The 27500-nt window shown below is 37.6% G+C and overlaps 1 protein-coding gene and 2 long non-coding RNA genes across 6 annotated transcripts in view; 1 reads left to right on the plus strand and 2 right to left on the minus strand.

The window, feature by feature from the left end:
- Positions 1–27500, minus strand: part of LOC137487676 (uncharacterized) — a 69290-nt gene that overhangs the window by 28089 nt on the left and 13701 nt on the right. The gene's annotated exons all lie outside the window — the stretch shown is intronic.
- On the minus strand, positions 2527–7205 carry LOC141377927 (uncharacterized). Its single transcript, XR_012391099.1, has 2 exons — positions 5102–7205; positions 2527–4267 (listed from the first exon to the last, which is right to left on the minus strand). It is a non-coding gene; the product is annotated as an uncharacterized lncRNA (long non-coding RNA).
- kcne4 (potassium voltage-gated channel, Isk-related family, member 4) lies at positions 2924–10305 on the plus strand. 2 transcript variants are annotated; one of them, XR_011006360.2, is made up of 3 exons: positions 2924–2979; positions 6842–7423; positions 7754–10305. XR_011006360.2 is itself a non-coding variant. In NM_001082897.1 (2 exons), the coding sequence occupies exon 2, from the start codon at positions 6866–6868 to the stop codon at positions 7364–7366; it is 501 nt and encodes a 166-aa protein (NP_001076366.1). In that variant the 5' UTR covers positions 2948–2979; positions 6842–6865. The 2 variants fall into 2 exon arrangements, 1 of the variants encoding a protein (NP_001076366.1); NM_001082897.1 differs by lacking the exon at positions 7754–10305 and having other exon boundaries at positions 2948–2979; positions 6842–7366.

Below are 27500 nucleotides of genomic sequence, written 5' to 3' on the forward strand. Positions count from 1 at the left end.
ATCGGTTTGCACGTTCTGGCTCACGCTGCACCTTTCCATCATGCATCACTTCCAGACAGAAGACGCTGGCATTGATAACAAGCTTTCAATGCTGACGTAAACCAGACCAGGATGCTTGGAAAATGACGTCGGTGGGGTTGTAAAGTACAGCTTAAACTTGCTTATTCAAATATTTGGGGTGGCATTAATGGCAATATGCATTTGATGAACAACGCTAAATTTAAATAGTAATTGTATTGTTCAAACAAAAAAAGTAATGTTGTTGTAGGTTCAGAAGGTTTATAATATATTTAATTATAATAATTTTATAATCTTAAATCATACAAAATTATGTCTTTTATGTCAGTTTTATGTCACTTTAACTTGTTTTGTTCATTTTCAGCCTCAGAATGGTCATTAAGTTTAAGAAAAACAAGAAATCTTGTGTCTGCCACATGAAAAAATAATTTAAGTTTATATGCTACAATTTCTTTGCTTTTTGTTATAGTATAAACTTACAAATCTAAGAAGAAAATCTAATATGTCGCATCTACCAAGTACTAAACATGCAATTTTGACTTTATCTGAACATTTTTAATGATGTTAATTGTGATATAAATCTAAATATATCTGAGATTTTTTTCTCTCTGACCTTTTTTCATTATTCTGAGAGGTAAAAGAATTGGAATTTACTCAATTTGCACTTTTTAGTTAGTAGGTTGGTGGATTTTCTTTCCTGGATTAAATATAATGCTTTGACCATTTGGTTCGTTCCAATTCAATTTATACATGCAGAATATTTACACTACCTGACAAAAGTCTTGTCGCCTACCGGAGTTTTAGGAATAACAACTAATAACTTGACTTCTAGTTGATTATTTGGTATGAGAAGTGGCTTATATGAAAGGCAAAGGCCTCTAGATTACGCTTATTTTACCACAAGATAATATGATCATGCCTTAATTTTTAATTATTTAATTAGGACTGTAAGGTCTGACTTTGCTTAGACAAAAGTCTTGTCACTTAACAGAAATAATATCCAGTATAGAATATAAAGTCATGCTGCAGTGGAGACAGATACTGTGTCTGACTCCATCATGAGCTTGAAGGACTGCATCCACACATCTCTGCAGTGACTCAAATCACTGATTAATAAAGTCATCTGGAATGGCAAAGAAAGCGTTCTTGCAGGATTCCCAGACAGGGTTCACACACATTTAAATTACAAAAAAAATCAATGACTTTTTCAGGACTTTTAAGTAAATTTTTATGATGAATGTTTCATGTAATGTCTACGTATACGTGGGAAATCATATGAATAACAAAGAACGTTTACATTTATTACAGCATATCATAAAACATGCTACAATCTCTTTAGTTATATTTTATAGTTATATATATAGTTATATATCTTTAGAGCATATTTTTGGCCAAAAAAAAGAAGTAAAAACATCTAACCTCCATTCCAGTTTACAGATATTTGTCAAACTAATTTTAGACAATGTTAATAGTTTGTTAAACTAGTAATAGTAGGTAAAACTACTTCTATTGTAAAGCTGCGATCACATTGCACTTTAGCTCCATAGACTTCCATTCATTGGCATGCGAATGTGGCAGACCAGAAACGGAAGCATGTGTGACAGGTTTGGCATTTCACTGGAAAGTTCAAGCTTTGTGAATACATACCTGTGAAATCGCATCAAGTGATTGCGCTAGACAGACAGAAGATAATTTAAAATAAAACATTTAAAATATGGAGCAATCGCTCACTTTGATTAACGTCTAATATTGTTTAATACCAGCCCTTTTACAGCGCCATAAAATAGAATTTTGCAAGCACAAGCTCTAGTGTGACAAAAAGGTCTGCTTAATGATTAAATGTAAATGTAATTTCCATGTCTTTTCCAAAACCTTGTGGGTTTTTCTGTTTTTCCAAAACTTTTCCTGGCCTGGAAAATGACAAAATTCCATGACTTTTCCAGGTTTTCCATGACCGAATGAACCCTTCCAGAGTTCATCAAGACTCATGTATTCATCTTCAACGCCTCCTCCTTCATCTTACCCCAGACATGCTCAATAATATTCATGTCTGGAGACTGGGCTGGCCAATCCTAGAGCACCTTGGCCTTCTTTGCTTTCAGGTGCTTTGATGTGGAGGCTGAAGTATTCGCCCTCTCCTGTGGTTTGTAATGTAATGGGCAGCACAAATGTCTTGATACCTCAGGTTGTTGATGTTGCCATCCACTTTCTCACACACCTCCATACTGAATGTAACCCCAAACCATGATTTTTCCGTCACCAAACTTGACTGATTTCTGTTCGAATCTTAGGTCCATGCAGGTTCCAGTAGGTCTTCTGCAGTATTTGTGATGATTGGGATGCAGTTCAACAGATGATTCATCAGAATTCATTCCTTCTGCCACTTTTCCAAATGTATACACTACTAATATTACTGTTTTATATGTTTGTTTTTCTTAAACGAATTCCTTTCCTTCGACAATCTTACCACTTTTTTTATGGTTATTCTTTTTTTTTTCTACATGAAAATTTTTGAAATTTAAAAACGGTCTTAACTTTTTATTAAGTGACCATAATATGCGTGCCTAATATGAATTCTGAGTAAATCCTTTTCAGCTGAGCCATTTCTTAAAGACAGCATGATTTATATTTCTGCAAAGCATTCCTCTGGTTTTTCTGAGGGCGAGCTGTTCTGCAGCGGAAGAGGCTTTCCTAAAGCGGCCCTGTCTGGTTCTGTTGTGATAAATGAGCAGATTTGGCAGCTCTGCGCACTTGGACTCCATTAAACGTCATCAGCATTGTGACTGAGCTCTGGCCGAGGAGGGACGTGAGGATCTCGACTCCCTCAACCTCTGTCACAGATCCCGCTGGCGCGTGTCCACGTCTGAGAGACACTATTTAAACAGCACTCGCATGACATACCCTTACAGTCCAGAGAGAGAAGCGGGAGACAGACTGACGCGTCCAGGGTGAAACATCCCGGTGAGTAAATACTGCTGCTCCGTGGAGTCTCACGACACTTTACACTCAAAGGAAAAGGTTTGTGTTGTTTGTAAAGACTACTTTATTGAAATGAACTGAAACAACACAATTCTTGAGATTTTTTTCAGGACAACTTTTTGCTGCTTTTTCAATCTACTTCAATTTGTTCACTTAGTTCATGTTGGACTAACATGAATGAATTGTGTGGAACCCTGAATATTTTTTTTATTTACAGTGTATAATACCTCATATTTTACCATTGATCAGTATATATGTATGTTTAAAATATGTAAGTATGTGCACTTACAAACATGTCTATGGATTTTCAATAATGTCTTAATGTGAACGTTTATTTAGTCTAAGAACTCTGCAATGCTATTTTGCACTACCCTCAAAAAAGTTTGTTTGCTGTTTGTTTAAACCACTTATTTAAAATGAGCTGAAACAACACAATTCGTGATTTATTTGGGATGACTTAATTATTTCTATACATTTTGGGTGTTAAAAAATAAATAAATAAACAGACCCGACTCTAGGGTTCATAAAAGTGAATTTTAATTGTCGAGTGTTTTATTTATGTTACATCCTTGACCCTAGACCAGGGTTGTAACACATGTTCAATCAACTTAAATGAATGAACTTAATCGATTTGTGTTGAATATTGTGCATTTTTATTTACAGTGTATAATACTTCATTTTACCACTGATCTGTAAATATGTAGGTTGTGCAAACTTAAAACAGTAACTTAAAAAACTTAAAAAACCATTTTCAATAGTCTTAATGTGCAAGTTTATTAAATCTATTAATTGCGTAATGTTATTTTGCACTCATATTTTTGCACTCTAGAAATTACTAGAATTGCTAGTAATTATCACAAAAATGAAGCAACAGTTAACACTGAATTAAAGACAGACTGACGCGTCCAGGGTGAAGCATCTGAATACTGCTGTGGAGTCTCGCGACACTTTACATACACACAAAAAAGATGCTTTTCCAAACTACTTATTTAAAATGAGCTGAAGATTTTTTTTTTCAGGACAACTTAATTGATTCATGTTCAACCCACTTTAATTTCGTTTTTATTTACAGTGTATAATACTTCATATTTTACCACCAATATGTAAAATATGTAGGTTGTGCATTTACAAACTTAAATAGCCTACACTGTAGCAGTCAACTTTATCAAATGAAATGAGTGTAGTTAACTCAATATTTACTGAAAGTTAATTCTACTTATTTGAAAAGAGTTTTGAACTCCGTGTTGAAGTTAATGAGTTAAATAAATACCTCTTTACTTCAGCTTAAATAGAGTAAGTTCACTGTACTTATATGGATTAGTTTTTTTAACTCAAATGGTTTGTTGCAATCGGTTGGAAGAATTGAGTTCTCTTCATTTACCGGGTTTTACTGTGCTCAAATTGCTTCTTTTACTCAAATGGGATAAGTTCACAGTACTCATTGGGATTAGATTTTGAATGTAAAGTGTTTGTTGCAATCGGTTTCCTCAAATGGTTTGTGTTATCTTAACTTATTGGGTTTTACAGTTTGCATTTTCAATAACGTCTTATTGTGCAAGTTTACTTAAACTAAGAACTGTGTAATGTTATTTCACACTATACTGTACAAATGCTGGGTTCCACATAATCCCTTCATGTTCATCCAACACAAATTAAGTTAACAATCGTTTTTATAAATTTAAGTGCCCCAAAAAACTTTTTAGAAAATTGTGTTGATTTAACTTATTTTAAATAAGTAGTTTGTACTAGCAGTAAAAGTCCCTTTTTGAATGTAGAAATGAGCGCAAACAACACAATTCTTGAGATTTTTGGGGGCTGACCTAATTATTTTGTTCAATCAACTAAACAAATTTAAGTGAACTTAATCGAATTGTGCATGAATTGTGTGTGTTTTTATTTACAGTGTATAACACTTTGTATAATAACACTAATCTGTAAATATGTAGGATGCATTTACAAACTTAAATAGGCTACACTGCAAAACCCAACAGTCAACTTTATCAAATAAAATGAGTGTAGTTAACTCAAAATTTACTAAAAAGTTAATTCTACTCATTTGAAAAGAGTTTTGATCCGTGTTGAAGGTAATGAGTTAAATAAATACCTCATTACTTCAACTTAAATAGAGTAAGTTCACAGTACTTATATAGATTAGTTTTTTCAACTCAACTGGTTTGTTGCAATCAGTTGGATAATTTGAGTTCTTTTTATCAGGTTTTACTGTGCTCAAATTGCTTCTTTTACTCAAATGGGTTAAGTTCACAGTACACATTGGGATTAGTTTTTAAATTTAAAGGGTTTGTTGCAATCAGTTTCCTCAAATGGTTTGAGTTATCTTAACGTATTGGGTTTTACAGTCTGCATTTTCAATAAAGTCTTATTGTGCAAGTTATATTTCGCACTATACTGTACAAATGCTGGGTTCCACATATACCCTTCAAGTTCATCCGACTCAAATTAAGTTAATTTAATTGCTTTTATAAATTTAAGTGCCCCGAAAAACTTTTAAAAATTATGTTGATTTAACTTATTTTAAATAAGTAGTTTGTACTAGCAGTAAAAAATATATATTTTTTTTTAATGTACAAATGAGCGGAAACAACACAATTCTTGAGATTTTTGGGGGCTGACCTAATTATTTTGTTCAATCAACTAAACAAATTTAAGTGACCTTAATCGAATTGTGCATGAATTGTGCGTGTTTTTATTTACAGTGTTTAATACTTGTATATTACCACTGATCTGTAAATATGTAGGATGTGCACTTACAAACATTTATGTTTGCTGTTTGTTTAAACTACTTATTTGAAATGAGCTAAAACAACACAATTCTTGATTTTTTAGGGATGACTTAATTATTTTATGTTCAATCAATTTTACAAATTTAGGTGAACTTAATCGATTTGTGTTGGGAAAACATTATAAAATTGTGTGCATTTTTTATTTTCAGTGTATAATACCACAGATCTGTAAATATGTCGATTGTGCACTTACAAACAAATAGTCTATGCATTTTCGATAATGTCTTAATGTGCATGTTTATTTAATCTAAGAATTTCATGTTTTTTCTACTTATATTTTTGCACACTAGAAATTGCTAAAATTGCTAGTAATTATCGCAAAATGAAGCAACAGTTAACACTGAATTATAAAAAATAAAGTACAAAGAGTGAAAGTATTCTTGAAAACTAATCTTTTTATTTTGTTGTGTATGTTTTATTTATGTTTGTTTGTGTTTTTTACTTTGTGTTTAAAATTGCAGATTTTATAGTTATAAAGCTATGAAAATTAAGAGGATGAATGAATTTACCGAATTTATTAGCTATGTTTTAAGTAAAATGTTAATATATAAAGGTGAGGACATTTCTTCCAATGTTTTCAAATTAAAATATTGAGTTTTCTGTTGTTTATAGAAAATGAAATTTATCAGAACAACAAAAGTTTTTATTTGTTGGAATAGATAAATTAGGATTATTTCACCAAATACTGATTTCCTAAGAGTTAAGGCTAAAACCTTGCTTATTATGAAGAAATTACACAATATAAACAAATTACAAACTACTCAAAGGTCTAAATATAAATTGTAAATCCAGAAAAACAAATCATTTGAACAAGTGACTGCTCTCTTCTTTTTATAGCTTTATAAATGCGTATATTTTATATACACATTTGTAGCTAAATGTTAAACACTGGTCATATTGAAGTTAATGTTTATTAAAGGTTTAACAACAATTTTTAAGCTTTTTTTTTAGACTTTTACCTTGTTGTAATCAACTTGTTTACTTGATAATCTTTTATACTTCATTCAAACTCTTTTTAAAACTCTTGTGTTATCATTCCACAGGTAACAGTTCCTGTTTCTGTCGTTATGGATTTGGCGCGCAACGCCACCGCGCTTTCATCGCCTCAGAACAGCAGAATCCCCTTATCCGGCGGAAGCGACAATAACGCATACCTGTACATCGTCATCGTGGTGTCCTTCTACGGAGTTTTCCTCATCGGGATCATGCTCGGTTATTTGCGCACCAAACGGCGCGAGAAAAGGCGCTCAAACGCGTTCACGAGGCTCCTGCACGAGGAGGAGCAGCGCGAGTGGGGCGCGCGCCAGAAAAAGCACAGTTTCAGCCTGCCTGCGTTTCCCGCGCTGCGCTCCACGCCGGTGCCTTTCATGTTGAGCAGCGGGCGCGCGCCTCTGGCATGCGCACTCTGCTCGGTGGAGCAAAGCAGCGTGAGCTCTCTCAGCTCCGGAGCGGATGTGCGTTTCGCCATAGAAGAAGAGTCAGACAGCGGCGGACATGAGGAGACACCAAAAACCGGCTCGGGATCGGAAAACAACAGCGCCGGGTCGTCAGTGGAAAACCGGCTCTGAGATTCCCGTTCCCGCCGCGAGACGTTATATCGCAACTGCAGTTCCCGCCTAAATGCAGTAATGGAGCCTTTTTCCATTTTCCATTATCACAGTTAATGTTATTACAAATTAAGCCATCTGAGGTTGGACTTAGGGACTGCTGTGATAAGAAATAAACAAAAAAGCATTTTGTACATGTTTTAAACACCTTCTTTTGTTAATTTATTGTGTAAATAACTAATAATTTGGCAGGAACTGTGATTAATTTGTTAGGAACCATGACTAAACAAACTAACAAAAGTTCTCCTGAGTGCCTTAGTGAAAAGTATGAACTCTTACGCCAGAAATATACTTTTACACAAGCGCTAACTGTAGTTCATACAGTTTTACACTGCAGTTTTTTTTCAGATCAGACCACAACAGTGTATCGTTCACAGAAATCAGTCTCTGAGGTTCCTGCCATGGCAATAGTTCCTACTGAAATGAAGAAAACGCCACAGTTAATCTTACTACAAATTAAACGTTCTGAGGTTGGTCCTAGTGACTGTTGTAATAAGAAATAAAAGTATTTTTGTACATCTTAACAACCTACTTGTGTAAATAACTCCAGTAATTTGTCGGGAATTGTGGTTACTGTTCATTTGTTAGGATCCATGGCGAAACAAACTAACAAAGTTCTCCTAAGTGCCTTGGTGGAAAGTATGAACTCTTATACCAGAAATATACTTTTACACAAGCACTAAGTGTAGTGTCTACACTGCAGTTTTTTTAGATCAGACCACAACAGTGATGGTTTATCTGCAGAAAAAATGGCTCTGAGGTTTCCTCCATGATACGTTACTATGGCAACCATAGTTCCTATTTACCACAGTTAATCCTACTACAAATTAAACATCTGTGGTTGGTCCTAGCGACTGTTGTAATAAGAAATAAACACGAGTGTTTTTATAGTTTTTTTTAAAGACCTACATGTGTAAATAACTGGTATTTTAGCAGGAACTGTGGGTACTGTTCATTTGTTAGGATTCATGGCGAAACAGCTCCTGAGTGCCTTGGTGAAAAGTATAAACTCTTAAACCAGAAACATTTACACAAACACTAAGTGTAGTACATAAAGTTCTGCGCTGTGCAGTTTTTTCAGATCAGAACACAATAGTGATGGGTTGTTTGCAGAAAAACGGTTCCCGCCGCCAGACATTACTATGGCAACCATAGTTCCTACCAAAATGCAGTTAGTACCACAGTTAATCTTACTACAAATTAAACGGTCTGTGGTTGGCCCTAGTGAATGTTGTAATATGAAATAAACAAAAGAGTGTTTTTATTAATTATTTTAAGGACCTACTTGGGTAAATAACTAGTAATTTGGCAGGAACTGTGGTTACTGTTTATTTGTTCTCCTGTTAATTCGTTAAAGTTCTACTGAGTGCCTTGGTAGAACATATGAACACTTATGCCAGAAATATACATTTACACAAGTGTACAAGCACTAACTGTAGTACTGTGCAGTTTTTTTGCCTTCACTTATGAAAATTTACCATGGTTTTGGCAAGTTGATTGATGTCTACATCCAAAGTTTTACTACAAATACGTTGGCTAAACAGGTTACTGTAGTGAAAACTATGGTTCATTTTTGGTTATTATTTAACTGTAAAATATGATTTTTTTTAATGAAAAACAATGGTTAAATTTCGTGTCCGCTTGTTTAGTCGTGACGCTTCGGTGACATATGGAATACTGTTTCTGCATCCAAGCGGCTCTTGGTTAAATTTAGAAAATATTTGTTTATGACCACTTTTTAGTCATATCAGTTTATAAAAAATTAATCACTTTCTGGCCATCGGATATTAGGCATGGATATATAGATAGATAGATAGATAGATAGATAGATAGATAGATAGATAGATAGATAGATAGATAGATAGATAGATAGATAGATAGATAGATAGATAGTGATCATGATTTTCGTATTACATCGCTTTGTAAAAGTTTATTATTATCATTTGATGAGTCTCCCCATACAGTTTGATATAGTGTTTGGACCCAGAAGCCGCTTTATGTGACGTCACACTTAACAAGCGGATAGGTCATGGTGGCACAAATCTAAACTAACGGCTATTTTTGACACTTTAGTGGCTAATTGTACATTTATATAATAATTTAAGATTTTTTTAAATGATGTATGAACTTCCTTGCTTCTACATGAACATCCAGCCTGATCTCACGAGAAAACGTAAGTATTTTACGTGTTGCCAGTTTAGTGGCTAATTCGTATGAGTTCAGTCGTACGAAATAGTGCGATTTTAAAAAGGAGGCATGGCACCTAACCGTCATTGGGGGATGAGCAAATCGTACTAAATTGTATGAATAAGATTGTACGAATTAGCCACTAAGTCAAAAAGTTACGAATTGCCGTAAGATTGTGTTGGAACATCACAAATAAATTCGAACAGATTAGCCACCAATTCGTCAAAACAAAAAGTTAGCAACTTATTGCTCATGTTGAGAAAAATACTAAGTACTAGCTACAGGTTCAGATGATTATCTTCAAACTGTAGTTGGTCTAAAAACTAAAACTAGAAAACCGTTGGTATCCTATAGCTCCCCCTGTGGCAACTCTCAATGTGGCACATACTTGTGATACGCTTTAGATTTGTTACATCTGGTAATGCAATGATGCACAGAATTTCTTCAAGTACTTGTGTAAACTATATTTCAGGCCTTAAATGCAATGTTCCCACTGCAGACATGGCGATAAACCTGGAAGTCACTTGAAAAATATTACTTTTTTTTACTTAAGGCCATAACATCATCCACTTAGGCGTGTAAAATGATGTAAATGTATGTAAAGTTATCTGTATATAATGGTCTATGTGCATGGGTATGTCTATTTAAGTTCTACCTTGTTTTTATATGTTACTTTGTGCAAGCTAAATAAAAATGCTCCTCCATAATGTGAAGGTTTTGTGCTCATGTTTGCATTTACTGATTGTCGCCACCTGGGGGAGATGAAGACTATACCGTTGAATCTTCATAGATGAGGATTTTTCATGTTTTATAGACCCAGGTAACTAATATGAATCTTGTAGATACTATAATATAAACAAACAACATTTAATAACTTTAAAAAGGATATAAGCATTCACAAATTAAATACTGTTTAGCACATATTCATAAAGTTGGTCAAAATTACTGGCCCTCTGGTAAAATTTTAATGTTAATATTTTAATTTTATAAGTAATAACTGTGTTTTGTTTTTTTGTTTTTTGCTGTCATGATGACAATACTTAATGAGCTTATCAGCAAATCAGCTTAACATTTAAAGGCTTAACTGGGTTAATTAGGTATGCAAGTTAAAGTAAATTGCAGTTGTGGGCTAATAATAATGACCTTATTTTTTATTATTACTTTTTTATACTGCTTTTATTGTATTAAAACTAACAAAAAAAAGTTCATAATAGTCCAAAAGGCGATGATAATAGTTAAACATGGCAGTTTTGTTTTAGGTTGCTGACGCATCATTTGCTGCTGTTTTTTCTGGCTTCTCCTTTTTCTTTTTTTTTTTTTTGCGCTTCACTCTCACGTTTGTCCCTTTCTGACAGAATCGGCTATCAAAGCGATTCAATGATCACAAGCAGGTTATTAATATGAGCTCAAGTAGTTTGTTATTTCAAATATAGACGAGATCGCGAGCTCTCCGAGAGGGGTCTGGATGCAGACCTGGTGCAGTGCAATCTGAGCTCCATCAAATGTTTTTTAATGCGCTCATCTAACCCCACCCCTAACCCTACCCGTCACAGTGACATCACTCACTCCACTGAGTGCATTGTTGTGTCTGACATTGCATTGCTAAATCTCAGCTTGCATCATAACGGCTGAATCCAGATACTATTGATCTCTCTGGACGAAGTGAAACAGCTAACACTTTTAGACGCGCTCGTAAAACAACAACAGCACACGGCAGATTTTTTTCTTCTTGGCTTTGTGGCTGTACATTAAGACGACGACAAGGTTTGCTTGAGCTCGACCATGACTTATTATATGTATATAATATTACGGCGTAACCTCTCAGCTGTGTATTTAAAACTGCGGTTCTTTTGTTTTCATTCTGGCTTGGTGCTTGAGCAAGTGACGTATCTCTGTAAGCCAATAGTGTTCAGCTGCACGTCTAGCTCCGCCTTTTGGTAACCTTATGGCCTGTTTCCACTGAGTGGTACGGTTCAGTTTGGTACGATTTTAAGGCCGTTTCCACTGTCAATAAGCGTACTGAACCAAACCGTACCCTTTCGAAAGGGTACCAAAAACGAGAAAGGGTACAAAAAGCTACACCTATCAGTGTTCGGCAGCACGTCTATGTTTATAACGGAGATGGCCTGTCTTCTATTAAACCTTGGTCCCACATTCATTTCAAAGCAGCACTACCCTGTACTAAATTGGCGGCTCTATTGGCACATTCCTTCAAATAGACAACAATAGGCTTTATCTAATGTAAATATTCATGATTGGATGTATTGGAGCAAAGTCCTTACTTCATTAAACTTTACTTATAATTTAGCCTGTAACTGTATATAATATGGGACTCAACCCCTTTTCATATAGCCTATATAAACGCAGTCATTCTGAATCTATGTGCACATAAAAAAAAAAAAAAACATTATGCGAGGCCTCCTGGCGTCATCGTAGAGATAAATATCTTTCAAGCATCCACTCCTGAAATAATCCCTCACTCTGTTATTCCCCTCGAGAATGGGCTGATGTTCACTCGGGGACAGAAGAGGCTGTGCTGCAGTCATGATTGTGTGCTTTTGCAGAGATGTGCGCGATTACAGGCGAAAATCCTTCATCACAATCATCATCATCACAGTCTTGTCCTAATGAAATCACATCACATGCATCGGTGTCACTGACCCGCTTTCCGCCCCAGGGATTGCAGTGGAAAGTTCTCGTCTGAGTGGATCCTTTCCAATCCAAATTTCCTCAGTTCATCTGATGTGAGCTGGACAGGCTGATAGGAAAGTTTTTAAAGACAAAAATATTCAGATTTATGTCACAGATGTCACCTAGAAAGTGGGTTTTGCTGCTGCTAAAAGTGGCAGAGAAAAAAAAACGTAAAAATAATAATACCTTACATTTATATAGCGCTTTTCTAGATACTAAAACCGAGTTCAGACTGCACAAATTTCAAAGTACTGTAGTTTCTTTATTGCTTTGTTTACACTGCAAGATGGATCAGCGACAGGGGGTTTCACACTGCATGACTTTACAAAAGGTAGAATCAGTGACAACTTTGTCTCAGTCTGCAAACTACATCTCTCACAACCAAACACATGCGAGAAGTAACATGGAAACAACACAAGGTCATGTAGTAGCCTACATTAACTAGGGGTGTTCCTTCAGTGCACCGCGATGTAGACGCCAACAATTGGGTATCGGTTCAGTAGTAGTCATAACCGGTGATTATGTACTGTTGTCATTTATCTCATTTGTGCTATGTCGCCGTAGCTTACTATGGCTAGGGAGGTGAGAGCGCGTATTTACAACGCTCCAACTACTTAAAAACGCAGTCACTGTGCACAATTTCACAGCGTGTGTGTTTGCTGGACTTTCAGTGACACACACAGCTGAAGGCCCTATTTCACTGCGATTAAGAGAATCAAAGTAAACTCCATTTCTCTCTCTCTCGCTGTGGCCCATTTGACCTGCTGGCGTGACTTTTCGTCCACTCTCGGCTGTTTTACAGCGATACTTCTGGATACAAACACGAGTGCGTGTCTGCAGAGTTTTCTCCACCGTGTCTATCATGGATCAGCTGTGATCGCCGCTGCCGTTAATCAGTGTCACTCATCTGGGAAGAGCACCAGCGCGCTAGAGCCAATCGCAGCCCTTTCTGTTGAGCATGTGACCAATCAAAGTGGGGTAAGAAGAGAACTTTGTAGAAAAGGCTCAGAAAGTGAGCGGGATATTTATATTTGTTTAATAAATGCTATAAATGCTGGTGTTGTTTAAAGGTACAGTTTATATATCTGGCTGTTTCTATTAAAGGACAAAATTGTGTTACAAATAGTATATAAATATATTTATAAATTTTAATACAAGAATTGCTGTGCTGTGAAGAAAATAAAAAACTGCGCATGGAAAGCATCGTCAATGCACCGTGATGCACCAAGATATCGAATTGAACCAAATCAATGTCATGATAATCGTAACCGAACCGTGAGACTAGTGTAGATTCACAGCTCTTAAATTAACTAGCCTACATAATGAAAAGAAGCCTTTAGTATTGGCTGACAGGTCCAGATGTTTAGCAGGCCAAATATCACACAGGTGTCTTTACTAGTAGCCTCTTCAGCTGCTCCAGAACGCAGCAGCATGAGTGGTCTTTAATGAACCTAAAAGAGCACATGTCACTCCGCTGCTCATCCGTTTGCACTGGCTGCCAGTTGCTGCTCGCATCAAATTCAAAGCTCTGATGTTTGCCTACAAAGCGACTTCTGGCTTGCTCCTCCTTATCTGCTCTCACTTCTGCAGATTTATGTGCCCTCCGGAAACTTGCGTTCTGTGAATGAACGTCGCATCGTGGTTCCATCCCAAAGAGGGAAGAAATCACTTTCGCGAACTCTAGCATTCAATCTGCCCAGTTGGTGGAATGAACTCCCTAACTGCATCAGAACGGCAGAGTCACTCGCTGTCTTCAACAAACGACTAAAAATCTCAACTATTTAGTCTCCACTTCACTTCCTAATCTGCAATTGCCTCTCTGGATATACCACTAACTGTGCTCAAAAAAAAAAAAAAAATTTACTAATACTTTCCTTCTTAGACTTTACAGACCTGAAACTTGCCTACCGCACTTATTCATTGTTGCTCTTATAGTTGTGTAAATTGTTCCTTGTCCTCATTTTTAAGTCGCTTTGGATAAAAGCGTCTGCTAAATGACTAAATGTAAATGTACTAGGTGATTGTTGCTCACGTAAGCGAGCACCGATTCGCCAGTAATTTCATGCAGTTGTCGACGATTTCTCAAAACCTGTCTGCGAGTCAAAATCGAGGCTAAAATCATGCAGTCTGAACTCGGCAATAGACATTCCTGGGGGGGAACCTCAACATCCACCACCAGTGTGCAGCATCCACCTGGATGTCGCAACAGCAGCCATATTGCGCCAGACCGCACACCACACACCAGCTGATTGGTGCAGAGGAGACAGAGGGATGATTTGGGGATCATTTATGATATGGGGATGGTTAGGAGGCCATGATGGACAGAGAACAGTGAGCAAATATGGCCAGGATGACAGGGTTAAACCCCTACTCTTTTTCGAAGGACATCCTGGGATTTCTAATGACCACAGAGAGTCAGGACGAAAGACTCAGGGCTTACTCACACTATGCTATCCGAACCGTGCCCAGACCCGTTTCCCAGATCGTTTAAGAAGTGTAAGTGCTCTGAATTGGGCTCAGGGGTGATTTAGTTGGCTTGCGCTAGCCAGGTTGGAAGAGCTGTGCCAGAGCGTGGCTCACTTGGGCTTGGGTGCAGTACGCTTGTGTGTGAGTGCAAAATGAGCCTGAAACTGAAAGCGAGACGTGACTTTTGTATGGATGTTTTATATGGATTTTTTAATCATTTTACTGTTCAATGAACGTAGTTCATTAAAAGACGTAGACGTCGTAGATTATTAAAGACGCAAACCCCTCACTGCACCACAGCTGCACCTTCAGCAAACCTCCTAATTCCTGCAGCACGAGGACTTTATGATTGTTTATGTACGTCAAAAGTGGCAGATCTGTTCTGCGAAATATTTGACTGCGTGTCACCGCATCCAAAATGACTAAAACGATATGAAGAAATCTCCACTGTGCTGAGCGAGAGCGCTTCTCGACTGAACAGCGCATCATTGATGATGTAAGCTTGCCCAGGCTCGAATGTAATGTTATTGCGGGCCGTCGGAGGAGATGGGGGGGACAACCGTGCTTTGGCCCGGTTCAAGGCAACTGTACATAGTGTGAGTACGCCCTCACTGAGCAGTATAGAGTCCCCATCAATGAGGCGTTAGGACCCACACAGAACGCAGGTTGAGCGCCCCCCTGCTGGCCTCACTAACACCTCTTCCGGCAGCATCCTAGTTTTCCCCATGTGGTCTTCCATCCAGGTACTGACCAGGCGCAGCCCTGCTTAGCTTCAGTGGGCGACCATGTGAAAGTTGCAGAGAGCTAGCTGTCGGCATTAATGAATCAATAACTTGCTACATGTTAAGGAAACCAAATCACCCAGAGGAAACCCATGCCAACACAGAGAGAACATGCAAACTCCACACAGAAACGCTAACTGACCCAGCTGGGACTCGAACCAGCAACCTTCTTGCTGTGTGGCGACAGTGATAATTTATTTGGTTAAATTGCGTTGATGACACCCATCTAACCAGCTGATTAGTACAGAAGAAACCAATTAAGAAAGTGGTCCCCAAGCACCTGGCCGCGGACTGGTACCGGTCCGTGGAAAAATTGGTACCGGGCCACATAAGAAATCATAAATTATTTCTGTAGAAAATATTCCCCCGCGACTTGGATTCTTCCACTCACCCCCGCCATCTCACGTGAAATGGACTATGCCAAAATCCACCACGGAGCAGGAAGAACGATCGCTAGAATATCTCAGTGGTGGTTGTTGATAGTTTAAAGTTATAAAACAGGTATTATAGAGTCCAAATCAGCAGAGCATTTAAGGATTGTGCATTTAACTTTATGTGTGTGTGCATCGCTAAGTAAGTACCCGAAATCATTGCAATATGTATCTATATGGAGTTTCACATAATCATACTTATTAGGGCTGTTACATGCCAATGCATACATTTTATTCGTCTATACGGTTGTATTATTGTTAATATGTTCGTCAGTTGAAATGTTTGGCACAGATGTTATGTATTTGATGCATATAAACCTTGATTGAAACATAATCAGACCGCGATAGTGCAACTAGTGCATGCGCGCTGAATTGTTCATGGTTAACCTGGATGCACGAGGGCAGCAGCTGTGTTCATGTGAAGACCCCTCCCCCCACCCCAACCCACACCGGTCCGTTGTAAAATTGACAACCGTTGACCAGTCCGCGGTGATAAAAAGGTTGGGAACCACTGAATTATGATACGGGGATAGTTAGGAGCAAATGTGTGTACAAATTTGGCCAGGATGCCAGGTTAAACCCCTACTCTTTTTCGAAGGACATCCTGGGATGTTGACCACAGAGAGTCAAGACCTCGGTTTAACATTTCATCTGAAAGACGGCGCTCACTAAGCAGTATAGTGTCCCCTTCACTATACTGGGGCGTTAGCACTCACACAGACCTCAGGTTGAGTGCCCCTATGTGGTCTCCCATCCAGGTACTGACCAGGCACAGCTCTGCTTAGTTTCAGTGGGCGACCATGTGAGAGCTGCAGAGCTGCCAGCTGTTGCTATAAAGCGAACTTGAAAAACACTTGCAGTTACATAAAAAACGATGATACATAATGAATAAAACTTCCGAACAAAACAGGAGATGTGAATAATTTACTGAATCCGACAGATCATTAATTATAAACCATGTGGAAATCGGATTTAGATCCATTTTTTTGTATCTGAAAACAAAATGCAAACACGCTCGTGCTTGCAGACACGTCCAGCCCTCTCTGTTTATGCAGCATGCAACCTTGTGCTCCCAGATAGATTAATTTTGATGAAACGATGGCGACTGTGTGAAAGACAGAAGAGGTTAGAGTGACTCATGCTCCCTGTAGAGGAAATGAAAGGCACATCCGCCTTCTCCATTTTTCTCTTCTCTGGTCTAAAGAGCATTCAGGGTTTTCTCATATCAGGCCAATAATCAGTGACAGTAACTGATATTAAAACTGCTCTCATATTGTAATTGTGAAAAAATACCATTAGCCTTATTCTACATGTAAAACTGGGCTTAACGATTGGAATCTTTTTGGCTCAAGACATCCAATCTCAATAATTTCTATTGATTATAAACAGTCCGTTAATGCTGCTTGATGTTGCAAACTGATCATCACATATTATAATTTTTTTTTACAGAGTCATAAACTCACTTGTTTGTAATTTTTTGCATTTACATTTTTGCAATTTATTATTCCTAGTCAACGGTAGGGCCAGATAGTAGGGATGTGCGATACCACAATTTTTTAATTCGATACAATACTTTTTGTTAAAATTTTTACGATACCGATATCGATACTACTTATTATTTTAAAAGTTAATGTAATTTTTTTTTTCAATAATATTAATTTAAAAAATCATTAAAATCATGTTAATATACATACCATATTACCACACAACCATATTGCATATACACACTGCATACACATACATACTGTATATACACACTGCACAGATACACGCACACTTACTTATATTTATACCTAGCGGTAATGAGAGAGAGTTGATTTATTCTTTTATTTATTTATTTTTATTTGTATTAAATAAATATTATTATACTATATATTATAATACTATACTATTATTTGCTGTTTACTATATTTATATATATAAATATATATATATATATATATATATATATATATATATATATATATATATATATATATATATATGTGTGTGTGTGTGTGTGTGTGTGTGTGTGTGTGTGTGTGTGTGTGTGTGTGTGTGTGTGTGTGTGTGTGTTCTTTTTGATGTAAACTTTATAAATGCTTTGGCAAAACATTTGTAACATTTGTCATGCCAATAAAGCAATTATTGAATTGAATAGAATTGAGAGGGAGAGAAAGAGAGGTTTGGCTCCTTTAAAACTCTCCTAAAATATCTTTTGTTGGACAGAGGGAGGCTGAGCAGAGGAACACTGGGCATCTTGTTTTTGTTCCGCTTTTTTATAAGTTTCAGGGTTTGTTGTCTGTAAGTGTTTATAAAGGCTGCTTGTATTGTTGCTGTGTACGACTTTCTTATCACAAATATTGCTTGCGCAACGCTTTTCTCGCAAAAAAAAAAACGCACAACCTCTCTGCCATCGTGTCATTCCATTAAGCAGAAGTGTGTGGCTTGCGCAGTGTTGCCAGATTGGAAATGTCAAAGTATCGTACCAGAACCTCAAAACTATCGTATCTGGAGGAAAATTATCGTACACGAGTCAAGCTGAGAGTATACAGCTATTATCTAGACACATAGCGTTTTGACACAACGTGCAAATTACCACAATACGTTAAAAAAAAACTAGGTACCTTAGTGGGAAGGTTCAAACTCCACCTCTGAGTTGCTGTCATTGAATGTTGCATGTTGCCAGATGTTGAGGGATTTGTTTTCTGAGGTGTGCATGCTTTGTTTTGATGAGACTAACTTTGTAAAAAAACATGTTCACAAGACGCATTTGAATGGGGAAAAACGAGAACATCAAGGGAAAACTCCCGTCCTTCTCAACTTCCTTTACAGCACGAATCGTTTTAACATTATTGCTTAAAAGATCGACCTCAAACTGAAAACTACTGACCTAACCACGGGCATGTGCAGCAGGAGCATTAACTCGTGAGAGTCATTCTCCACGTTGATTGGCTGAGAAGAGGCAACGTAAGATGAGATAGAAAACGTGCCTAACTCCACCTACTCCTCACAGACAGTAAATAAAAGATCCAGCTAGATCAATAAGTAAAGAAGCCCGAAGATTACAATGAAGTTACTTTTAAATGCTATAAAATTCTGAAATTATCGTACATTATAGGATTTTTCTCATTATTGATCGTACATCGTACAGAGGTCGAAATTATCGTACAAATACGATAATTATCGTACGTCTGGCAACACTGGGCTTGCGTGTGTTGAGAACGCAAGTTATCTGAAAGGCACATGATCGCTCACGTGATATTCCTCTGCAGATAGATTGGTGTAGCGTCTTGTATACAAAGCGTCACACCGCTAAAACATTTAGTGATGCAGAAATTATTAAAACATAGTTGAAATATCGCTACATAAAAAAAATATCGATCCATACACACTCTAGGGACATCAGAGACTTCTTTTACATCTTGTAAAAAATATTTGGGAATCCAGCGACGGCAATAATCAAACTCTTGGGAACAACTGTGGTCGGAACCAAAGTTGACATAACTGTGCTCTCTGAACTCCTCTCAAGCGCTGGATGTCTACATTTCCATTGGTTGCCGCCAAACTGCGTCATAGGTCATTACCATAAAGTTGACTTGATTTTAACTCTCCTCGATGTACACGGGCAAACACATGCTGCGCTGCTGCTCGACGCTTATCAATGTTGGTTACCATTAATAAATGAATGACATCTGGCTACTCGCCACTTTTGGTGTGAACGCACAGATAGACGTTGATATTTGGTCGATTTTAGGTTGAACATTGACGTCGGCCTGACGTTGGGTTCTGACGTCAACCCGACTTTCCTTCCCAAACAAAATGCAATGTCCCCACGATGTTGAGGTAGAATGTCAATCTGACGTCATGTTGATGTCCTGCGCCTGCTGGGTGGTGAAAAAAAGAAAAATAAAGTTTCTTTCTCTTTGCTTACCGAGTCCCACTGGCATTTGAAACTAACATTTACTATGTAAATCCCCAACAGAAGAAAAGGACTGAAAATCAATCTCCTTATCCGACTTTCTCTCCCCTCTTCTTCTCATCTGACCTTTGCATTTTATGGAACATGTATGAGGCTTACCGTCTATTAAATGGCAACCCAACTTGACTGTCGCATTCGCGCGTGTTGTGTAACATTCTGAAGCGTCAGACGTAATTCTGAAGATCAAGAGCAGTGGTAATATTGAACATATTGATAAGGTGGCACACGCTGACCCAGAGAGTCTGAACACACGCAAATGTTTCATCTCCCTCGGCGCTTAATGAGAGTTTCTATGGCAACAGGTGCCGGAGGGAGCGTTTCATTTACATGTGGCAGTCGAAGATCCGGATGGCGCAAGTGTTTCCGTCTGAGGGGGCGACGTGTGCTCCTAAAAAGCAGTTCAAACAAGCGCAGAAAGTTCAAACAATCATATATTCATGCAACACTGCCTTCATATAAAACTTCCACTAATGTCATTGAAGAACAGACTCTGCTGGTGAAGATTCATGCACACTTCCAATTAAAACTATAAAGGGACAAAAGCCACTGAAGTTCTGTACTTTTCTTTAGTCTCTGTTCAGAAAACCATCTGTTGTTTTAAAGGACGTATATATATATATATATATATCTCCAAAGACATATAGAGCAACTCTTCAGTTGTTAATAAAAGCTTCAAATGTAAGAAAGGTGTTTTTATTGATAGCTTTGTGAGACTTAAAGGAAAGCTTCAGTTTAGCATTACCTTCTGATGTTTCTGCTTCCTGAAATTCTTCTAAAACTCTTCAAACTAAAGGTCCAGTCAGAATAGTGAAAAAGTTAAAAAGTTTTTAGTCGTTAATATAAGTATGTTAGTTTAAAATGTCCTTCATTCGTTTTCCTTTGGATTAGTTTCTTATCAGACCCCCAAGTTTTTGACAAATGTTTTTGTGATAAAAATGAAATCCCAGGTAAATTCCAGAAATTTGCAGACAACTTTGCATTTATTTATGCAAAGTTGTGTGCAACTTTCTTGCTGTGAGGCGACAGTGCTAACCACAAAGCCACCGTGCTGCCCTGAAGACAAAATGATTTTAATAATTTTTCAAATATTTCCCAAGTGATGTCTGACAGAGCAAAGCATTTCTTTTACAGTAACTCTTATAATATTTGTCTTCTGGCGAAAGTCTTATTTCTTTTTGTTTAGCTATTCTAAAAGAATAAAAATCTGCTTATAAAAATGTTTACAAATGCATTTTTAAAACTAAGCATCTATTTGTGTGTATGTATATATATATATATATATATATATATATATATATATATATATATATATATATATATATATTTATATATATATATATATATATATTATTATTATTATTATTATTATTTTTAACCCTATTAACGTTTCCGATTGGCCACAGGAAAAAAAAAAAAAAAAGTTGTCTAATTACTCTAACTTGCCTAATTATCCTAGTTAAGCCTTTAAATGTCACTTTTAGTTGAATACTAGCATCCTGCGAAATAACTAGCAAAATATTATGTGCTATAATTATGGCATATACAAAAGAAATTAGTTAATAATACTATAATGTAGGGCTGTTTTTTGCTCAGAGATATATAGCGCCCAATTTAATTGAAATAAACAATATTATACTTTATAACTTATATCACCATTTAAAAATAATAAACTTTGTCTTCTTTACCTCCACTATCCGCACTCTCTGGCACACACTCACTGTATGCGAGTACGTGGAGATGCTGCATAAGCCCCGCCTTTCAGTACGAGTTCAGTCGTACGAAATGGTACGATTTTAAAAAGGAGGCGTGGCACCTGACCCCACCTCTAACCCCAACCGTCATTGGGGGATAAGCAAATCGTACTAAATTGTACGAATTAGATCGTACGAATTCATACGAATTAGCCACTAAATGAAAAAGTTACGAATTGCCGTGAGATTGTGTTGCAAAAAACTTAAGCCCACATCACACAAATTTGTCACGATTTCCTTGACGTACGGTGTCGTTGGGAGTCGTAAATGACAAATGAGCGTCATGATACAATTTTAGCTTGTTATGTTATGTAACTTAATCATCATCATCATCTTAAATTTCTTTACATAATATAGACAATTACAATATGTCGCGCCTCCAAAATTGACTGCCCTCATTTTCATACATCGCGCCAGGGCCGGAGTGGGTCTCCTTTTGAGCTATGGACTTTCAAACCTCAGACTGGCTCACTTCAGTTCACGACTGACTATATTAAAATAACGTCATTTTCAACTTTCATAGTTAACTGATTAAGTATTTAAATTACACTTGAATAAATAGTCTGAATAAAAGATTATAAATACTTAAAGGGATTTGTCTGAATACAACTGTCTTGCAAAATAACTAGTAAAATGTTTTGCACTAACTGTCACTATAGGCAAGATAAAAAGTAGATATTAGAAATGAGTTAGTTAAACTATTATGTTTAAAAATGTGTTGTAAATCACCAATGGAAATCAAAAATGAATGAAGGCAAAACTAAACGAGTTGAATATGACTTACATGAGCTGACTGAAAACTAGATTTGATCAATAGCCCCTTTCACATAGTGATACCGGTAAATATCCGGAAAATTTCCATAACGACTTTACCGGTATATTCAAAAAATCGAGATGTTCATGATGTGTGTGTGCTGGCGCTATGGGCGCTCACGGGCACACGCAAAGCTTGAAGGTAAACAAACAACGGATGATCATAAACATTTTATCGATAATTATTTACACAGTTAGCATTAAGAAGGAACATAGAAACATTATCTGACTAACTTCTAGCAGCTAAAGGTGTCTGGAAAAATATTTAAAAATAAGGCTTTTATTCTCATAAACCGCGCGCATGTGAATGCATCTGACTGTTCTGATTGGCTAAAGTAGACGTCTCACGTCAGCACGTTCTAGATGTGCACACGCTCTTTCCGGCAATCTCCTTCTGCATTCACACAGAGCAGCATTCCGGCAAATTGCCGGTAATGTTACAACTTCTTTTTCCGGAAAATAGCCAGAACGAATTTACCGGTATTTTCAAAAAGGGCCTGTTCACACATACAGACCTTTCCGGAAAATTGCCGGTAATTTTCCGGAAAGGTTTGTATGTGTGAAAGGGGCTTCTGTGTTACATCTGTTCTTTGGTACTTGCCGACTGTTTGTAAATTCAATACTGCATTTTCTAACGTAAAAATATGTACACTAGATTTCTGATTAATAATGGTCTCTGCATAGCTGAGGACTTCCTATATTAAAAGTGTTAAAATCGCTATTACCTGTGTTAATTTGGGCGTCAACCTCTGACGAATGCGGGGAACTAGGCTGATGCGTGCAGCACCCAGAGAGAGCAAGTGCGCATGTTGCTTGTGTCCGATTCCTTGTTAGTAAAATTCGCTTTAGAACGCTTAGTTTAAGCAAATTTGATGAACGCGATCAAGCGTGTTGATCTAAAGAGAGTCGCTCTCGCTCACCGAATGCGCTGTACTGCGTGCGTTGCGTGCGTCCGTTCCCTAAGCAACAAGAACAAACGCCTAACATTGCCTGTCCATATTCTTTAAAGTTGTTTAGAATTAAATGTTCAGAGATGGTGTGACAACGCATACCTATGTGTGCTTTTGATGCAACCCTTGATGCTTCTTACATCCTTGTCGCAGCACCAGTGCCACCGAAATGTATATGCGGATTTGATCCGGTACATACCGGTTACAAAGGTACCGGTGGTATGGCACCCAACCCTAGTAAACTTTAATTTTTGCCAGCAATTTTCCGGAAAGGTTGTATGTGTGAACAGGTCCTTTTTGAAAATACCGGTAAATTCGTTCTGGCTATTTTCCGGAAAGAGAAGTTGTAACATTACCGGCAATTTGCTGGAATGCTGCGCTGTGTGAATGCAGAAGGAAGATTACCGTAATAAGCGCGTGCACGTCTAGAACGTGCTGACGTGAGACGTCTGCTTTAGCCAATCACAACAGTCAGACGCATTTACGTCCGCGCGGTTTGTGAGAATAAAAACCTTTGAATATTTTTCCAGACACATTTAGCTGCTAGAAGTTAGTCAGATCACGTTTATATGTTCTTCTTTATGCTAACTGTGTAAATAATCATCGATGAGATGCTTATGTTTGTTTACCTTCAAGCTTCAGCCTGTGAGCGCCTGCACACGCACATATTATGAACATCTCGACATGCGAAAGTGATCCTGCGAAAGTTGTTCACAATATTGATCATCCACAGAGTTTGTAATTTAGTCAAATGTTTACAAATACAAGCGCAGCCGTTTAAAGCTCATTTGTGGTGAATGATGTCAGAATTTACCGGTAATTTGGAATGGATGTGTGAATGCTCTTTTCCGGAAAATTTCTGTAACGTCCTCGCCTGTGTGAACAGCGCTTTTTTCAATATACCGGTAAAGTCGTTCCGGAAATTTTCCAGATATTTACCGGTATCACTGTGTGAAAGGGGCTATATACCAAAAGCGCGAAAGACCGCGTGCTTATGTGTGTGTGCAACACTTGCACACGCATAAGCACGCGGTCAGCATTCGCTCTCATTCGCACACTGAGACGAGCAGAGGAGCGCAGACATCCAAAGTAATCTTAACGTGAACGCTTTAATGGTCAAATAGGCGTCAAAACACGGCGTTTAGTGATTATTCATATTAACCCTCATTTGCGTAATAAGCAAACGAGTTGAGAATCAAAAGACACGTGAAAGCGAAGCCATTAAAGAGACAGTGCGAAATGCTGCCGCCTGTTTTTATTATCAAACGACCAGAAAATTCCTCGCTGCTCTTGACTGAAGGACTTTTGTAGCTAAAGTGTTTTTCTTAGGGTGAAGATGCTTAAAGCACAGTTTGTTTCATGTTTTTATTCTATTGTATTTATTTCTCTTTCCTTTGCAGGGTGGAAAATAACTGTATATATGCAGTTGTAGTAAGAATTATTAGCCCTCCTGAATATTAGCAACCCTTTTCCTCCAATTTCTGTTTAAATGGAAAGAAGTTTTTTTTTTTACGGATTTCTGAACATAATAGTTTTGAGGCTGATGCGTGCAGCACCCAGAGAGAGCAAGTGCGCATGTTGCTTGTGTCCGAATCCTTGTTAGTAAAATTCGCTTTAGAACGCTTAGTTTAAGCAAATTTGATGAACGCGATCAAGCGTGTTGATCTAAAGAGAGTCGCTCTCGCTCACCGAATGCGCTGTACTGCGTGCGTTGCGTGCGTCCGTTCCCTAAGCAACAAGAACAAACGCCTAACATTGCCTGTCCATATTCTTTAAAGTTGTTTAGAATTGGTGTTTCAACGCATACCTATGTGTGCTTTTGATGCAACCCTTGATGCTTCTTACATCCTTGTCGCAGCACCAGTGCCACCGAAATTTATATGCTGATTTGATCCGGTACATACCGGTTACAAAGGTACCGGTGGTATGGCACCCAACCCTAGTCAACTTTAATTTTATACAGTTTGCTATATTTACTTTCGGCCCTTCATAAGAATTCATTAAAGTTTTTTTTTTTTTCTACGGATTTCTGAACATAATAGTTTTGATATATCATGTCTAATTACTGATTTGTTTTATCTTTGCTATAATGACAGTACATAACATTTTACTATATGTTTTTCAAAATACAAGCATTCAGATTAAAGTGCAATTCAAAGGCTTAATTAGAGTAATTAGGCAAGTCATTGTATAACAGTAGTTTCCTCTTCCGACAATCAAAAAATATATTGCTTAAGGGGGCTAATAATATTGACCTTAAAATAGGTTTCAAAATATTTAAACCTGCTTTTATTCTAGCTAAAATAAAACAAATAAGACTTTCTCTTGAAGAAAAAAAATATTAGAGGAAATACTGTTAAAATTCCTTGCTCTGTTTAACATAATTTGGGAAATAGTTATTTAAAAAAAACTAAATTCTCAGGAGTGCTAATACTTTTGACTTCAACTGATAATCGTTTTGAATAATCGTGATTACAATTATGACCAAAATAATCGTGATTATGATTTTTTCTAAAATCGAGCAGCCCTAACTGCAGGTTAAATGGAAAGATGTGGAGTAAACGTACCAATACTGCACTAAAAATGTACTCAAGTGAAAGTAAAAGTACACATTTTTAAAACTACTTAGTAAATAACAATTCCTGAGAAAAACTCCTTAATTACAGTCATTTGAGTATTTGTAATTAGTTACTTTACACCACTGACTATAATGCTTAAAAATGTATCGCAAAAAGCACTTGGGAAATATTTGAAAAATAATTGACTCCATACGCAATAGAGCTAATCATTTAGCCTTTAGCTGTATGTTGGCATGAAATCAGCAGACAGAATCTTCACAGTGATGAGTCTCAGTCTCTGATTCTGGTGGCTGGAGCGGACGCTTGCTTTAACTCACTGATTAGCTGAACTTGACATAATAAAACAAAACAAGATAAGCTTCAGGATTTTGGGGAGGGTTGTCAGAGACCACCAGCTGATTTTCCCAAAGCTCTTCATTTCCTGGAGCTCAAATACGTGCGGAAACACAGCCGCCGGAAAATATCCTGCATGTGAACACACTAACTAGCAAAACATAAAATATGACCATATTATATTCACAATAAATAACCCTGACCCTCTGAAAGTGTGATACTGTGTGTGTCTGTCTTGTACTCCTTACACTGCGAGGAACAACACAAGTATAGCAATACCAGTAAATGTCTCCATGAGTAAAATAGGTCATAATTTACGCAGAATTAAGTATTTTAAAAATGTAAAAAAATCCAGATTGTGACATGAGAGAGTTGGTTTAGGGGTAGGGTTAAGCTTGGGGGATAGAATATACCAACCCAGGGTCGTTCCGAAAATGCACCGCTGTATACATTTCTGGAGAGCGTCAAATACGTCCCAGGAGCTACATTTTTTGGAGTTTTTGTTTTCACGAGTCCTCCAGAGGTTGCTCATATGCTGCATATCTCTCGCGAGTGCCATTCGCACCTGTTGTTCTCACGTAAATCCGCCAAAGGCTGCTGTTGACTGACCAGGCCCGTGCAGAGACTCTTCAAGAGACATGTGCAGGATGAAATTTTTGTAGAGTGTGTGTGTGTGTGTGGGGGGGGAGGGTTGTGGTGGGGAGGTGGGTGGGGTAGGGTGGTTAGGTGGGTTAGGTGTGTAGTTGTGGCGCGCATACTGAAAAGCGGGGGCGAGTTGATGCGTGCATACTGAAGATCGGGGGGTGGGCCAGGTGATTGTCGCGCGCGTACTGAAGAGCGGGGGTTGTCGCGGGGGCACTTTTAATTATTTCAGAAAGGCACTTTCTATCCAAGACTAAAAAGGGCATGTGCACTGCACAGGTTGAACCCTACGTGTGCACGTGCCTGTGACTGACAGACTGATTAGCCCACCCTTCTTAGTCCCCTAAACCCAACCAATAGTGTTTTTAACAGCACCGATTGACCAGCGCCCACGCCCTTCCCTAAACCCAACCGACAGTGTTTTCAGAAGATACTCAGAAAAAGAAAAGCCCTCGCCTGGTTTTTACCACGTTTTTAGGTTTTACCACATTCTCACCCTGTTATTTACT

The sequence above is a fragment of the Danio rerio genome, chromosome 15 (genome assembly GCF_049306965.1).
Source record: "Danio rerio strain Tuebingen ecotype United States chromosome 15, GRCz12tu, whole genome shotgun sequence".
Taxonomy (NCBI): domain Eukaryota; kingdom Metazoa; phylum Chordata; class Actinopteri; order Cypriniformes; family Danionidae; genus Danio; species Danio rerio.